Source organism: Xyrauchen texanus, chromosome 20 (genome assembly GCF_025860055.1).
Source record: "Xyrauchen texanus isolate HMW12.3.18 chromosome 20, RBS_HiC_50CHRs, whole genome shotgun sequence".
Lineage (NCBI taxonomy): Eukaryota > Metazoa > Chordata > Actinopteri > Cypriniformes > Catostomidae > Xyrauchen > Xyrauchen texanus.
In genome coordinates, this window is record NC_068295.1 from 33,791,996 (window position 1) to 33,809,031 (window position 17,036).

The 17,036-nt window shown below is 41.3% G+C and overlaps 1 protein-coding gene across 1 annotated transcript; it reads left to right on the top strand.

Moving 5' to 3' along the window:
• The first annotated feature begins 8,690 nt into the window (after positions 1-8,690).
• LOC127660686 (homeobox protein prophet of Pit-1-like) lies at positions 8,691-11,699 on the top strand. Its single transcript, XM_052151052.1, has 3 exons — positions 8,691-8,760; positions 9,861-10,087; positions 11,307-11,699. The coding sequence occupies exons 1-3, from the start codon at positions 8,691-8,693 to the stop codon at positions 11,697-11,699; spliced, it is 690 nt and encodes a 229-aa protein (XP_052007012.1).
• The last annotated feature ends 5,337 nt before the right edge of the window (positions 11,700-17,036 follow it).

Here is a 17,036-nt window from a genome sequence, read left to right on the forward strand (position 1 = left end):
AAGTTGTAATGCATCATTTGTACTACAGAATAGTTCCTCAGTTATGTGTTATTACTTTTTTAAGCAATCTGACTTACACCTGGCAGGATATAAAGCAGGTGAAAAAAATCCCATAAGTTTACAATAGTCACTTTTCAACTATCGGGCCAGTGCAAGCCAGGGCTATCAACTGGCAAGCCATGGACAATAGCCTCAGACGTCAAGCCGCAAGACCAAAATCGATCAGCGTTCCCACCATTGGGCCAATAATTCTCTAGCATTGCCCAAAAAAACCCCCCTTAATATGCCTCTGCAGTGCAAACTTCACACACCCCGCCCATTTAACAAGCAAGAGGGAAGCTCAAGCTAAGGTATCATAGTTATCTAGAATCTCTAGTTTATATAGAATGTAAACAGCAAGATAAGTTAGCATTGACAACTTACCCAAGTGGTCTCTCCACTAACAGCGTGACAATGTCCCTGCACACCATCTATGAAAGTTCACTAAACCATGGAAAGTCATTTCTTTGGGCACCACTTTTTCCATTGGGGTTTTAATAGATTTATTCTGTGCCTGCATTATAATTTTTTTTCCTGAACTTGTACCGTTATGCACTAGATACACAACCTGGGAAGCTCGGTGAAACTCTGCCTTTGACATTGAACCCCTCTCAATCCCAGGTTGGCCTTGTTTGGCCCAAGGGTAATCGGCGGGCCAAGGCCATTGACCCTAAGAAATCCCAGAGGAGGCATAATGAAGCCCCAGAAGTGACATTGGGAATGCAACTGGACCTGACATGCACAAGCACACTCTCATTTGGGTCGATAGTAGAAACGCAGCTAATGAAGAAAGGAACAAGAGCCATTTCTAGGGACTGTAATATTATAGAGATCTGGGGGTGGGCTCTTTTGACTTGGGTCAACAAGCAACAACCAAAACCCAACACCCTAGCATTGTAGAAGTGACTTTAGCATGTGTAAATCACATTTTCTTCAAAATCTGTAAAAAATCTAGTTTGCTCTGCTTCCTTTTATCTCCCCCCTATTTTATTTAGGAAAATGCTAGAAATTGAGCCTGAGCTGACGTGGTGTATGGAAATTGTTGCTAGTGTGTCTGGTTGGGCAGGGTTGCAGAGGTGTTGTCTGAATGCCTGCAAGTGACCGCGGTGTCTCATTTCTCGCAGCCCTGTCTGAGACTCTCTACAAACACCTGTGACTCTCCTCTTTCTCTATCCAGACAGCCGTGGGGATACACTCTAGAGGTCAAGACCACTGCAGAGGGTGAGAAATACACCATCCCTCTCACTTTTGTGCCCCAGACACAAGAGTTTGCACATCACTTGCGAACCCCAGGGTCTCTCAGCAGACTATACATCTGCTTTCTCTTTCACCAAGTCGAGAAGTGTGTACTATGTGAGAGAGGGAATGCCAGACAGCTGGATATTTGCCTGTGTAGCTGCACTGGGAGCAGCTTTACAGGCTATTAAAGTTCTCCTTTATAGATATAAAGCTGTTTATTATCATGCAAGTCTCCATTGATAAAACTTTCTAATTTACCTTTAACACAAGTATATGTTCATATACAGATACAAATATGGATGACAGGAAATAAATATAAATGTGTTGGCAAGACACAGATGTGTCCAGTACAGTAGAAAGATATCTCTGTCTGTTGTTACTGCACTGACGTCTTTCATGAAGACCTTGTGTGAGAGACTGCACACATGGAAAATTACATTTTCAGGAAACCACAAAAACAACTTTAAACAGTTAGAAAGACTTAATCTCCAGTGTACTAACAATGCACTGAGTAATATTTATGTTTAGCTGGCCAATGGTTTTGGATGTAATACTGACACCTACTGCCGTGGAGGCAGCGTTACGCAAAAGCAAATTTTTCAGTTACCAATGCCATTGTAAAAATCCCCTATTTACTGGTGATTTTTTTAGCCATATTACATTTATTCCACAATCTCAAGTGATAATAGGGGGATACCGAGATAAAGTAATCTCATATGATCTGCATTTCAGATATCTAATACATGAAAGCTGATCATGTTATCTTAACCAGCCAAAGGGGGTGAGGCTGGTGGGGGATGGGGGTTATTTTGCATAAAACTGCTTTTATTAGGCCACTTATATGACTGGAATCTTCATCTCATGTGAGCGAACATAAGTTTATATATATTTCTCAATATGACTATTAATTTCTTTAGGGGGACAACCTTTCTAATGTCATTCCATTTTACTTCCATAATTGTTTATTTATGTTTATTAATTTATTTCTGAGTAAAAAGTATATTTAATTAGGAATTACATTCTTACATGCAAGAACTGAGCTATAAGGACTGAAAGGTATGCAGGATCTGGAAAATCAGCAGAAAACGAAAGTTTTGTTAACAAAGACAAACATTTATTTTTTTTTTGGAATAATAAATGCATTTAGAGAGTTAATAGGGTCAATTTTGATTCCATGTTGACTTTAAGTATTGAGTGAAAATAGATCAATGTTTGATCAATAGATCATAGATCATGTTTGGTCAGAAGACACAATGAGACCCAATGTGACCCATTGATTGAAACGCTTTATCAAGCGATGAGAACCAATTAGGTTCAATGCTATTGACGTAGCCACAACCTTTGACTATGGCTAGTTTCTTTTTTAATATGTTTTTACTTAAGAGTGAAAAACATCTTAAATTTCAGTTGGTTTATCACACAAAAGCAACCACACAAAACAATACTTAACAACCCACAATAATAAATAAAAAAGGTTATTAAATTAATTCAATTTAAACAATAATATGTTGAACTATTGCTTTAAGCTGTAGCTTTTTCCTTAGTAAAGGGGCAAAAGGTGAATAAATGTATTCATTAACGTCTTGAATGTGTGTATACACACATACAGACATATACAAGCCACCAAGCAGGACAGGGCATAGAGTGTTGGGTTACATTCCTTCCATTAGTGCTGAGAGGCAGCCAGGCAGGTCACTCCTCGTTCAATCCCAGGAAACTTGGAGAAGAGATGTCTCTTTACCCATCTGCACAAATTACACCATGGCTGAATCTGTGAAAAATGTTTGTCAACTGTGTTGTACATACACACATGGTAAAGCTTGCTTTTGAGAACCAGAATGTTTTGATCTTAATAGCAGAAAATTCCCGAGACAAACCATAGTATCTGCTTTGAAAACCGAGTGACACATAGTCATTTACTGTTTCGCCTACTTAGGATTTTTTCATGTAATGCAATATTCACACGTTTTCGAATCAGAGCATAGTTGAGCCAACCCCATCTGTCAATGAACAAATTATAGTTTAAGAGACACAATTTAGACCCAATCCCCAATGTGTAGATACTACATTTTTGCTTTTGCACTGCGGTACGCTAATATTTTTACTTATGTGCACAAGTCTGTGTATGTGAGACTAGAGTTGTGGTTAAATTGTGGGCCTCACAGGCAAAACCTCCTCCCAGTTCTCTAATGGGGCTACTCAGAGTCAGAATTCCTCAGGCTTCTGGAAATTCCCAAAGGTCTTGGGGGACAGGCTGGCCACAGCGTTCCGGGGTCTGCAGAGTTTGGCTGTCCCCATGTTTCTCCAGAGCTGGGAACGAGCCCTCAGGATGACCCTGCCTACTCATACATACTAATTTGCTTACTTTCTGTACTTTCTCTTACAAGAAGAAAACTCTGAAGTTTTACATAAGCCTGGAGTGCTTAACATCGGTCATCAGCCAACAGTAAAGCAGAATTTGTATTCATTCTAATGATGTATTGAATTTACTTGAGCTCTTATCTAGTTTAAAATTTACTTGAAAGTATCTGAACTTTCTAATTATACATTTTACATTTCAAGTACAAAAAGGAAATCATTAAGGAATTAATGGACATTTAAAGCATTTTTTAAGACTTCAAACTTAATAATTAAAACTTTAAGACAAACTTTGATGCAATACAGGCCTTTTTCAGAGAATGAAATATAGATGGACGGATGGGCGGATGGATGGATGGACAGACAGACAGATAGATAGATTCATCAAACTCTCAATAACATCAGGCACAGAGGCAAACCTACTCTGAATAGTGAGTTAATAGCATGTGAACCCAGCTCTTTTACTTTGACTATTTTCCCCCTCAAACTGAATAAATCATGTTTGAACTGCAGAGAAGAACAGACAGATCCTGAAGGCATTGAGGAAAAGCAATATAGGAGTATTTTGCAACACAGCCATGTCATACCATACCATACTATGTAAATTTACATACGTTTATGGCATACTATACCCAGTGTTGGGAGGGTTACTTTTGAAATGTATTCCACTACAGATTACAGAATACATGCTGTAAAATGTAATTTGTAACGTATTCTGTTAGATTACTCAAGCTTAACGTATTGTAAATACTTTGGATTACTTCTTCAGCACTGGTAGATTTTTTCACTTGTTTTGACTATAAAAACTCTGCCAGTACAGTAAGACAAAATACACATGTTAAAAATACATTCTCTGAAAAACCTAAATATCTTATGCAGTGTTGTTGTTTTAAGGATTGTTTGATATTTTTACAGGAAAACAATATAATATATTTATTATATTAATATGATTTTTGCCCTACTATCAAAGAAAAAAATTATGATCCAATGTGAATTTTCTTGATAAGAAATCTGATTATGCCTATATAAATATAATTTTAGTTTAGCATAAATCTGACAATTTACACAAGGAATATTTCTGTTCCTTCTGCTCCAAACTTACTTCAAACTTACTTCTCTGTCTGCTCGTATGAATGAAACACATCATAAGAAAGCGTTTCACCACTGTTCAAATGCACTTTTGATCGCATCATTTATATGTATAAATGTTTTCCATCTGAAAGGACTAAATATGAAATGAAACAAATGACAATAAAATGCAAAGTAATCTCTTCAGTAATCAAAATACTTTTAGCATGTAACTGTAGTCTAATTACCAATGATTTAAACTGTAACTGTAGTGGAATACAGTTATATTTTGTATTTTAAATATGTAATCCCATTACATGTATTCTGTTACTCCCCAACCCTGACTATACCATACCATACCATGCTATACTATACTAGACTATACTATACTACATCATGCCATACCATACCATACCATACCATACCATGCAATACCATGCCATGCCATACCATACCACACTATACCATACCATTCCACACCATACCATGCCATACAATTCCACACCATACCATGCCATACCATATCATTTCACACCATATCATTCCACACCATACCATACCATACCACACCACACCACACCATACCATACCATACCATGCCATACCATACCATTCCACACCATACCATGCAAAACCATGCCATACCATACATACCATTCCACACCATACCATTCCACACCATCCATACCATTCCACACCATACATGCCATACCATACCATTCCACACCATACCATGCCATACCATACCATCAGTGTAGTATAAAGTATCAATATGTCATACTTGAGTAAAAGTAAATTAACCTTCATGTAAACTGACTTAAGTAAAAGTTAAAGTAGATCATGAGAAACCGACTCAAGAAAAATTATTAAAGTAACTCATATTACATTTACTTAAGTATCAAAAGTACATTGCATGCATTACAGAACATTATATTAAACCCATGGAAACTTATTTGATTGGTGGTGCTCATCATTTACTCACCCTCATGCCATCCCAAATATGTTTGACTTTCTTTCATCTGCAGAACACATACAAAGATTTTTAGAAGAATATTTCAGCTTTATAGGTATTGCCCCAAGTGAAGGAGTTCAAGTACCTCGGGGTCTTGTTCACGAGTGAGGGGACAATGGAGCGGGAGGTTGGCCGGAGAATCGGGGCAGTGGGGGCAGTATTGCACTCGCTCTATCGCACCGTTGTCACGAAAAGAGAGCTAAACCTGAAGGCAAAGCTCTCGATCTACCGGTCAATTTTTGTTCCTACCCTCACCTATGGTCATGAAGGCTTGGTCATGTACGAAAGAACTAGGTCGCGAGTACAAGCGGCCGAAATGTGTTTCCTCAGAAGGGTGGCGGGCTTCTCCCTTAGAGATAGGGTGAGGAGCTCAGTCATCCGTGAGGAGCTCGGAGTAGAGCTGCTGCTCCTTTGCATCGAAAGGAGTCAGTTGAGGTGGTTTGGGCATCTGGTAAGGATGCCCCCTGGCCGCCTCCCTAAGGAGGTGTTTCAGGCACGTCCAGCTGGGAGGAGGCCTCAGGGAAGACCCAGGATTAGGTGGAGAGATTACATCTCCACACTGGCCTGGGAACGCCTCGGGGTCCCCCAGTCAGTGCTGGTTAATGTGGCTCGGGATAGGGAAGTTTGGGGCCCCCTGCTGGAGCTGCTGCCCCCGCAACCCGACTTCGGATAAGCGGTTGAAGATAGATGGATGGATGGATGGAGGTCAATTTAATGCAAGTGAATTGTGGCCAGACATTTCAAGCTACAAAAAGCAGATTAAGGGAGCATAAAGTTATCCATACTGCTACAGTGGTTAAATCAATGTCCTCTGGAGCAATTTAGTTTGTTTTGGGTGCGAACATACCAAATTGTAACTCATTTACACTGAATATCTTGCCATTGCAATCTCTAGGCATGATCATGATTTCAAGTTTGACTTCACTTTCTAGTGCTTGATGCATGCGCAGAGCACCCGATGAAATCCTTATCGCCAAGGAGACTGCTAATGTAAAGATTTATAGTTGAAGTGTATTACTCTTATTCTGCATTTATTTGCTTTTTTTAGCTTCAAAGTTCTGTCCACTATTCACTTACATTGAATTGACAGCGATATTCTTCTAAAAATTATTTGTGTGTGTGTGTGTGTGTGTGTGTGTGTGTGTGTTCTGCACAAACAAAATAAAAGTCATACACATCTAGGATCGAATGAGGGTAACAAATGAAGAAAATTTCCCTTTAATGGTGCATCAAGTCAAATCAGAATGATAATGTTTTTGGGATGAGCATAAATGTACACCACACGCCATTAAAATTGGAACATTGAAGGAGGGAGTTGAGTCATATTAGTGACCAGAACAGAGACTTGTGGGGGTGGGCTCTTTTCATTTTGGCCAATAAGCAGTAACCCAGAACACCCTGGCAATTGCATAGCAATGTGCTGAAACACAGTTAAAACAACTTAACAGCATAGTAAAAACCTGACAACCTCTTAGAACACCATGTAAACTGCAGACCAATCTGCAAAAAACACAGAAAACAACTTAGCAACAGCATAGTAACAACCTGGCAACCACATACTGTAGCAAACACACAGCAGAGATCAAACTGCATAGCATGCCCTGAATATACTACAAAGCAAATAATAACACTTTAGCAACCACCAGAAAACAAGTTTTGCGTAGGCAGAGACCATTCGCATTTTCATAAAATATCAAAATAACTATTTATAGACATTTTCACGAGCGCTGGTAATTATTCATTCACATCATGCCTTGTTAAAATGCTAAATGTAAACGCATGCGATTATATGAACAGGTCTCCTGGAAAGGCGGGAGACTGATCACACAACTTCATTATTTCACAGCTTTCATAACGTTTAACCCTAAACTTATCACATTAATTAGTAAAAAAATAAAAATAAATAACTTACATGATCAGTTTCTTGTCTTCCCCAGAGGAGACGGACGACACAACACGCAATCTGGCGCGCTTCGCTTATGATTTTGATTCAGATTTGTGATTCACAAAACGAATCATTCAGACCATTTTCTGAATCTTTTTGTTTAGTTCAAAGGAATCAAAGTTAAAAGATTCGACTCTTTTGATTCTTTTAACGAATCAGCATGCATTTTTGTACAGTTGCTATCTTTTTTGCTGTATTCATTCACAAAAGTAACGAAAGGGTCTGGAGAATATGTATCAGTGTAAAAGTATCAATTCTTTCTTCAAAATGTAGTAAAGTGAAAGTAAAAGTCTAAAGATTTTTTATACTCAAAGTATAAAAAGAAAAATGCAAAAACTGTACTTAAATAGAGTAACGAAGTATTTGTACTGCGTTACTATATACCTCTGCATACCACACCATTCCACACCATACCATACTGTGCCATACTGTACAATATACACCATATCATGCCATGCCACACCACAGCATACCATTTCATACATACCATACCATAAAAATACCATACCATGCCATAACACATAGTAATTTAAATTTGCTATGTTTTCCAGATCATGAATATTATTGAACACTTACTGTTTAAAAATAAATCCTGGTTAGCTTATATTTCTTTCTTTTTTGCCTAAGAGTGGTGCCAAGGCCTTGTCCTCTTGTGTTTATTTCTTTTGTTTATTCTCCACCTGGTGGTGGAACAATTCAATTACAATTTTTATTCTCAATTCCAAGCCATTTTATTGTACAAAATATCCCTTTACAAGAACCAGATTCATTAGAAACATTTTTGTTCATACACAAGTACACAGTAATATTATGTCAACAGTATACAATTAAATAAACATGTAATTAATGTTTGTAAAATTAACTAAGCACTGAAAGTAAAAGGAATATGTAGGATTCACCATCACTTTGACAGGTGAGGCGAGAGGTGTGACCGCTCTGTGATGTCACACTGGATTGTTGTGAAAAGCATAGCTCAGTCTGGACTGAGGTCAAACTTGATTACTACCTACAGTCCAGAGAGAGTTTATGATGGACTCTGACAAATCTCAACAACAGTTTTCTGAAACTTACTCTGAAGTCACAGTCAGCTCAAGTGCAGGTAAGGATTATACATTTCAAAGGTCTATGTAATAATATAAGATATGAAATATATATATAACAAAGAATAATTTGCATAATTGATATTGCATTATTGTGTTTGTGTAGTGTTAAGATTTAATTTGTTTTACTTCATTTTTATTGTATTTATTTTTTTATTTGTTTTGAAAACATAGCTCAATGCCAACATAAACCTACTTAACTGTTTCTAGTATTATCTAGCTAATAAAATAATAATCAAGGTAATAATTCGTGTTTGTACATGTCCTGCTAATATTTTGGACCCATTACAAAAAAAATGACAATATAATTTTATCAACATATTTTTATGTTTTAGAAATAAATATCTTTTTTATATATTTAAAAAATGATTTGTTTTCTCTACAAACAAATTACAAGGAATATTTTTTTAAGGTTTGCAATAATAGCAATAATATTTTAAATCGGCAGTAGTTACGATACAGCTGGATAGGTCAAGTGACCGTTCCGTCACTTAGCCACAAACCAATAGTAAAAATTACCAATACGGGTTATTATGTAGAATATGGGGATAAATACAGATGATCTCTAACATTTGTTTCTCATACATTTCCATTCATATCTTCTATCCTAAGATGGGGTGCAACTACTTTTTGAGGGGGTACAGTATATTTTACGATCCATTAGATATAAAACTAACATAGCCAATTTCAATTTAGTTTCACAAGCTTCCTATCCTTAACACCCACACCAACATTGTGAATAGCCCCTGGAAACCAGGCCCCACAATTTGACAAATTAGTGACTTTTTGGCCATTGTTGGTCTAAGCTCAGCATAATCCTTAGAGTTCTGGCATGTCTCTCTCTCACGATATTGAGTTTAGGTGGCAAAGCCTGCTGTCTTTTCAGTTCCTAGACAATTGTTTGGAAGCATTAAGGCGATTAAATCCTTCGTTGTCAATGAACATCATCTCAGAGGTGTCAATAACTCTCAGTGTCAATAGGAAATTGCTTGTAACCAGAGAGAGACCTCTGTAAAGACTCTTTATGTTTCTTTAAGTTTGACAAAGAGGTCTACTCATAATCAATTCACATCTTTGAATTTTACCTCATTGGATGCAGATGTTCAAAATCACACGAAGAAAGACTCTGGGACATCTGAGAGTGCCAGGGGTGGCAGAGGACGAGCAAGAGCATACACTTCTCCATCTCGCAGGAGACATCGAACTACCTTCAGCAATGAACAGCTGGAACAGCTGGAGTTAGCATTCAGACAGAACCATTATCCTGATATCTACTACAGAGAGGAGCTGGCCAGAGCCACCAAACTCAACGAGGCTCGTATACAGGTAACGGACATGTTTCCTAGTATGGTAACATGGCAGCTAACCTGTCGAACTAGGTAATATAAAGGATAGAGGGTTAAAGAAATAGTTCACCCAAAACTAAAAAGTCTGTCATTATTTACCAATGTCTCTTGCGAGTAACAGTCCACTCTGCGGCCATCTTGGAAAAGCAGCTATTTTCTCTTGTTACAAGCAGCATCAAAGGTACTACCTTCAGCAATGAGCACCTATCTACTTGAATGGGGAAAGACCAAAATCTCCAAAATGGTTGGTCAAGATTACAATCAGACAACATGTTTCAAATCCACAGTGAAATGTGACAATGGTATCATAAATTAGCTCAGATCCCACTAAAAAAACACTATTTTTCAGGATGGTCCAGCTAATGCGCATGCACATTCTTGAGTTGACTGACAGGCAATATCTGTATCTAAAAGCGTGATTGTTTTTTTTATCTGTAAGGTAGGACTTCCTTTTCTACATCTGCTATATTGGCCGTTAAAATTTCACCCATTCATTTTAATACAAGTGGTCTGTCTCGGGGGGGTTTAGTCTGTTTTTACTCTCACGTCACAATAAAGGGTTGGAACGACATAAGGGTGAGTACATAATTGCAACATTTGCATTTTTAGGTGAACCTTTCCCCTGAGATATGAGATTACAGTACAGCTAAAGGGAATACAATTTCAGGTTTAGGATTGTAGAGTGCAACATTTTGGTTCCGGCAGTTAAAGTATAATACATTGTCTCAATTTTTATAATGCCTTTCGTGAGCTTGGAGGTTATTAGTCGATGGTGTATACTTCCCCACAGCCACCACCATTGTGTCCTTAAGCAAGGCACTTAAATCCAGGTTGCTCCTGGGGGATTGTCCCTGTAATAAGTGCTCTGTAAGTCGCTTCGGATAAAAAGTGTCTGCCAAATGCATAAATGTAAATGTACTTCTGCTGAAGCCATTAATACCCATGATCCTGATGGGACAAATCCACCAATCAGACAATTGCAGCAAACAAAGCATGCCAAAAGAGCTCTACAGCGACCGTCCTCTCCCATGATACACTGTAAATGACGCAACCCGCTCGGTCTGCCTACACTCTCACCCAGCGTTCCAAATGGGACAAATCCCCCTCCAAAGGCCACTTCGAATGGAAAACAAAGGGGGCCCAAACAGGTCCATAATAGTTTAAGACTTCATAACCTGCCTGTTTATCTTTCTCTACAGGTATGGTTCCAGAACCGCCGTGCCAAGCAGCGGAAGCAGGATCGAATCACCCAGAAAGTGCTGCCAGAGGGCATGATGCCAAGGCGTGGGTCTATCTTTGGCAGCATGTGTGTGTCTTCCTCTGCCATGGGGCGGCAGTACCAGTGCCCCCATACCTTGCCACACATACCCCGATTCTCGTCAGTGCTGCCCTCTGGAGGCTATCCAATCCATCCACCCTCCAGCAGTCATTTCTCTTGTCCCTCAGGCCCTGCTCCATCACAGGCCACTAGGCAGCCTGATGACTGGTACAATCAACTGCGCAACATCGGCCCGTCCTCCAGTCTACCACCTGCTTCAATGCTCTCTCTGGCGTCAGTGTCAGCACTAGAATCTGGTAGTCACTGGAACTAGAGTTAGTGGTTCATACTCCAAAGTATGAGACAACCAGTAAAAATGCTTTTATTTTGCATTTTCATTACAAATTGAAGTATAATACCTGTATAATTATTTTAGTGAAAAGTTGAACTGAAAAAAATTACACTACTTCTAGAATTTCTTAGTATTTGTCCTCTTTTGCTTAAATTACAGCATGCACTTGAGCTGGCATGAACTCCACAACTTTGTACAAAACCTGGTGATCATGTTATCCAGCATGAATTGAGAATGTTTCAAAGAGCATCTTGCATGCTTTGATGGAATCAAATAAATCTTTTGACATTTGGAAAAAAGACATTAATATGGGAATATTGCAATCAGACTTATTTGATTAGTGACCTTAAAATAGTGCAGAATCTAAAATTAAATTTTCAATGCAACTTTAGCTCAATCGACAGAATTTCATTCATTCATTCATTCATTCATATATATTTATTTCATTCTTTTGAAAAAGAAATGAAAAGGAGCAAAAAGAAGATAAACTTATAATATCTGCCCCTTATCAACATAAGTTGAATTACAATTCCAAAAAGGTACGCTTACAACACACATCTACTTTGCAGCACCTATGCAAAGTCATAAATCAAATATCACATTGTCCTTCTAAATAAATGCATTATATTTTTCTATTAGTAATGCTTTTACACTCTTCTTAAAAACAAAAAACGATGTTGAAGTTTTAATTTCACTATTTAGATTGTTCCACAGACTGACACCTTGCATTGAGACACATCTTTCCTTTAATTTTGTTCTAAACTCAAGTTTCTGAAAGACTTCAGTTCCTCTTAAATTAAATTTACTAACTCTCTTGATGAATCAGTTTTGCAGTTTATCAGGTAATGTTTTCAGATGAGCTTTATACATTATTTTTAGAAGGCTATATTCTAATAAGTCATTGAATTTTAAAGTTTTTAACTGTATAAATATTGGATTTGTGTGGGCCCTATATTCACTTCCATTTACAACGCGAATGTCACGTTTTTGTAATTTAAATACAGGTTCTATATAAGTCTTGTTTGCACTTGTCTCTCAATGCAATAGGTCAGATGTGGAACAATCAATGAATTATATAACAAAATTAAGGCACATTTATTAACAGACTCTTTTACTTTATGTAACACAGCTATAATTTGGGATACCCTAGATTTTACCTGGTCAATATGGAATTTCCATGTCAACTGTTCATCAATCACAACACCTAAAAACTTAAATTCATGAGTCCTTTCAATCTGTACTCCTTGTACTGACAATGCTACATCTAAATCCATTTTTATACAACTAAAAATCACAAATTTTGTCTTACTGATATTTAAGGACAGTCTATTGGCATTAAACCATCTAATAATTTTCCCAAACTCATACTCTACAACTTGTAATACCTCATTTATATTTTTGCCAGCATAAAATAAAGTAGTATCATCCATAAACAAAATACATTTTAGTAACTTAGAAACATTTGCTATATCATTCACATAAAGAAGAAAAAGTACTGGACCTAGTACCCGATCCCTGGGGTACGCACAATTTATTGGACAATTTCTTGATTTTATGCTATTGATTTCAACAAACTGCTCTCTGTCTTTTAAATAACTTTTGACCCACTGATGAGCTATACCTCTTATACCATATTTATATAATTTAATCAATAATATTTCGTGGTCTAAAGTGTCAAACGCTTTTTGCAAGTCCACGAAGACACTTACAGTAACATATTTCTTATCCATAGCATTGGTTATTTCTTCTACCAGTTCCAAAATTGCTGTTGCAGTTGACTGATTTGAATGAAATCCATATTGACTATTTGTTAACAATTCATTTTTATCCAAATTTTTTTTCATCTATTCACAAATAGATTACACAAATATAACAGAGATATGGGTCTATAATTCGAAACATCATTTTTATTTCCTTTTTTGAAAAGTGGAACCACTTTGGCTATCTTCATACATTTTGTGGCAATTTGTGGCATAATGTTGATTATTACTGAAAATATTTTTGTTTCATCCCGTGTTTAAAAATTGCAGTTACAGTAAGACATTTATAATAGAAGTGAGGCCAGTCTATAAACATTATAATACACACTGTTTCAAAAGTATAGCCACAACAGATAGAGATTATATGTGTAATGTGATAAAATCTCTTTTCTACATGATTTTAGTGTGATAAAATCACCTGTTTTTTTTTACTGCCATTGCATCGTCATGGCAACTAAATTGAAGTTCCCCTTCTGTCGCTCTCTCCACGTTGTGTCGGAGAAGCGACACTAGGGGTCTCTCTTGAGCGCCAATATCCACCTCTGATCTATGAAAAAAGGCCAATGAGAGTTGGCAGCCAGTATTTGCATGTCCCGCCCCCGGACATACGGGTATTTAAGCGGCGCAAATACGGGAGTTCATTCAGAAAATTTCTTCGGAGCCGATGGTCTGTCTGCAGTTTGCTGCGATTTACACACCACTATAAACGTTCCTGTTTCCTCTGACGATCTGCATGTTGTTGGATCTTGACGGCGCACAACAGCGGCTTTCTCCTTCACATTGCACGGCGTGCATTGTTGCCCCTGAGCGCTTCGACAGCGCAGACACACACACACTGTGTATTAAAAGAGTAAATTCCTATTAAAAGAGCAATTTCTCTAAAAGAGCAAACACAGCGGCGTTGAACATCCTTTTAAGGACGCGTCTTTTTCAAGATGCCTTTCCGCCCCTGTGTCGTTCCTGGATGCGGTAGAGTGCTTTCCGCTTCAGACGGCCACAGGCGCTGTCTCGTGTGTTTGGGCCGCGATCACACCGAGGCGGCGTTTGTGGATGGTTCATGTTCTCACTGTGAGAACATGACCATGACCACGTTGCGGTCGCGGCTTGCTTTCAACAGAAAGCAAGCCACCCCAGCTGCACCCGCATTGCTCCTTCTTCCCACAGGATTGAGGACGGTGCGGTTGGCGCTGGGGGCGATTTGGGGGCGGCAGCGTGTGCAGTTTCGCTGGGTAACCCCCCGCGAACCTCCCGTTCCCCGACAAACTCGATGGTTTCCGTCTACGCTCGTGGCGATAGCAGCTCGCCTCACGGCCTGGCTGTCTATCCTCCCGAGTCCGAAGCAGATGAGCTCGCCGCTGCATCGGAGAGTGCGGCGTCTGATGCCGAGGACTCCCCTGGACTGCCGCCTTCGGGCCAGCAGGCCCAGGCTGAGGCCGACGCTCAGATGTCCGACATGCTTGCCCGGGCCGCCATGAGCGTGGGGTTGGATTGGAACCCTCCATCCTCCCCACAGCCTTCACGGTTGGATGATTGGTTCCTGGGGGCGGCGCGCCGTTCGCGGCCTCGCATCCCCCCGGTTCCTTTCTTCCCGGAGGTGCATGATGAGCTGACGTCTACGTGGAGAGCCCCGCTCTCCGCTCGTCTAGGTGCCACCCACTCCTCTCTCACCACCCTTGACGGCGGAGAGCACCACGGATACGGGGCGATTCCCCAGGTCGATAGGGCAGTTGCGTACCATCTATGCACCCGGTAGCCCTACCCCTGCCGGGTGCGCGGAGCAAGGTAAGTGCTTTGAGTCTATTCTCAGCACCTCAGCCTCGGGCCGCAACGAAGCCGGATGCTGCATTACCTGTTCTGCCCTGCTGCGAGGCCCCGCCGGGTACGTAAAAATACTCATCCCTTTGGTGCCCCTAGCGCAGAGCTGGGAAGCGTGGCTTTCGCTCCCCAATGCATCACGCTGGCTGCACCGGACCATTCGACTCGGTTACGCAATTCAGTTTGCCCGGCTCCCACCCCTCTTAGCCAAGGGCGCGGTAGAGCCCGTCCCTCCAACCGAAATGAGGAAGGGTTTCTACAGCCCTTACTTCTTTGTACTCAAGAAAGGCGGCGGCTTACGACCAATCCTGGACCGGCGAGTTTTCAATCGGGCCTTGTTAAAACTCCCGTTCAAAATGCTCACGCAGAGAAATATTCTGGCTGGCGTTCAGCATCTAGATTGGTTCGCAGCGGTAGACCTGAAGGACGCGTACTTCCACGTCTCAATTCTGCCACGACACCGACCCTTCTTACGGTTCGCGTTCGACGGCCAGGCGTTTCAGTACAAAGTCCTCCCCTTCGGCCTGTCTCTGTCCCCTCGCGTCTTCACGAAGGTCGCAGAGGCGGCCCTTGCCCCGCTACGAGTAGCCGGCGTCCGCAGAGACCAGGTGCTCCGGCACCTCAGCCATTTGGGGCTTCAGGTTAACTGGGAAAAGAGCAAGCTCACTCCGGTTCAGAGCATCTCTTTTCTCGGGTTGGAGTTAGTCTCAATGACAGCACGTCTCACGAGCGAGCGTGCTCAGTCGGTGCTGGACTGCCTCGCTTCCCTCAAGCCAGGCACAGTGGTCCCTCTAAAACTTTTCCAGAGTCTCCTGGGGCATACGGCATCCTCCGCGGCGGTCGCGCCGCTGGGGTTGATGCATATGAGACCACTCCAGCACTGGCTCCAGACTCGAGTCCCGAGACAAGCATGGCACCACGGCACGCATCGGGTAAGGATCACCCCCGCCTGCCTCAAAACACTCCGACCCTGGACAGACCTCTGCTTTTTACGGGCAGGAGTGCCCCTGCAGCAGGTGTCCCGACACGTTCTGGTTACAACCGACGCCTCCTGGTCCGGGTGGGGTGCCATGTACAGCGGGCACGCAGCAGCGGGCCATTGGAAAGGGGCCCCGCTGCGTTGGCACATCAATTGCCTGGAGTTGCTGACCGTCCTTCTTGCTCTCAGGAAGTTCCTCCCGTTAGTTCGGGACAAACATGTCCTCGTGAGATCGGACAGCACCATGGTGGTGGCGTACATAAATCGCCAAGACGGCATACGCTCCCGCCACACGTCACAACTCGCCCGCCGTCTCCTCCTATGGAGCCATCAGTGACTCAAGTCGCTGCGTGCCACTCAACGTCGTAGCGGACGCGCTATCACGACAACGCCTGCCCGGCGGGGAGTGGAGGCTTCACCCCCAGTCGGTCCGGCTGATTTGGGAACGGTTTGGCAAGGCCCAGGTAGACCTGTTCGCCGCCCAGGAAACCTCCCACTGCCCGCTCTGTTACGCCCTAACAGAGGCTCCCCTCGGGACAGACGTGCTGGCACACAGCTGGCCCTCAGGGCTGCGCAAGTACGCATTTCCCCCAGTGAGCCTTCTTGCACCGGTGCTGTGCAATGTCAGGGAGGACGAGGAGCAAGTCACGTTGGTGGCCCCCTCGGACTTGGTTCTCGGAACTCAGGCTCCTCGCGACAGCTCCTCCCTGGCGAATTCCCCTGAGAAAGGACCTCCTCTCTCAGGGATGGGGCACGCTCTGGCAC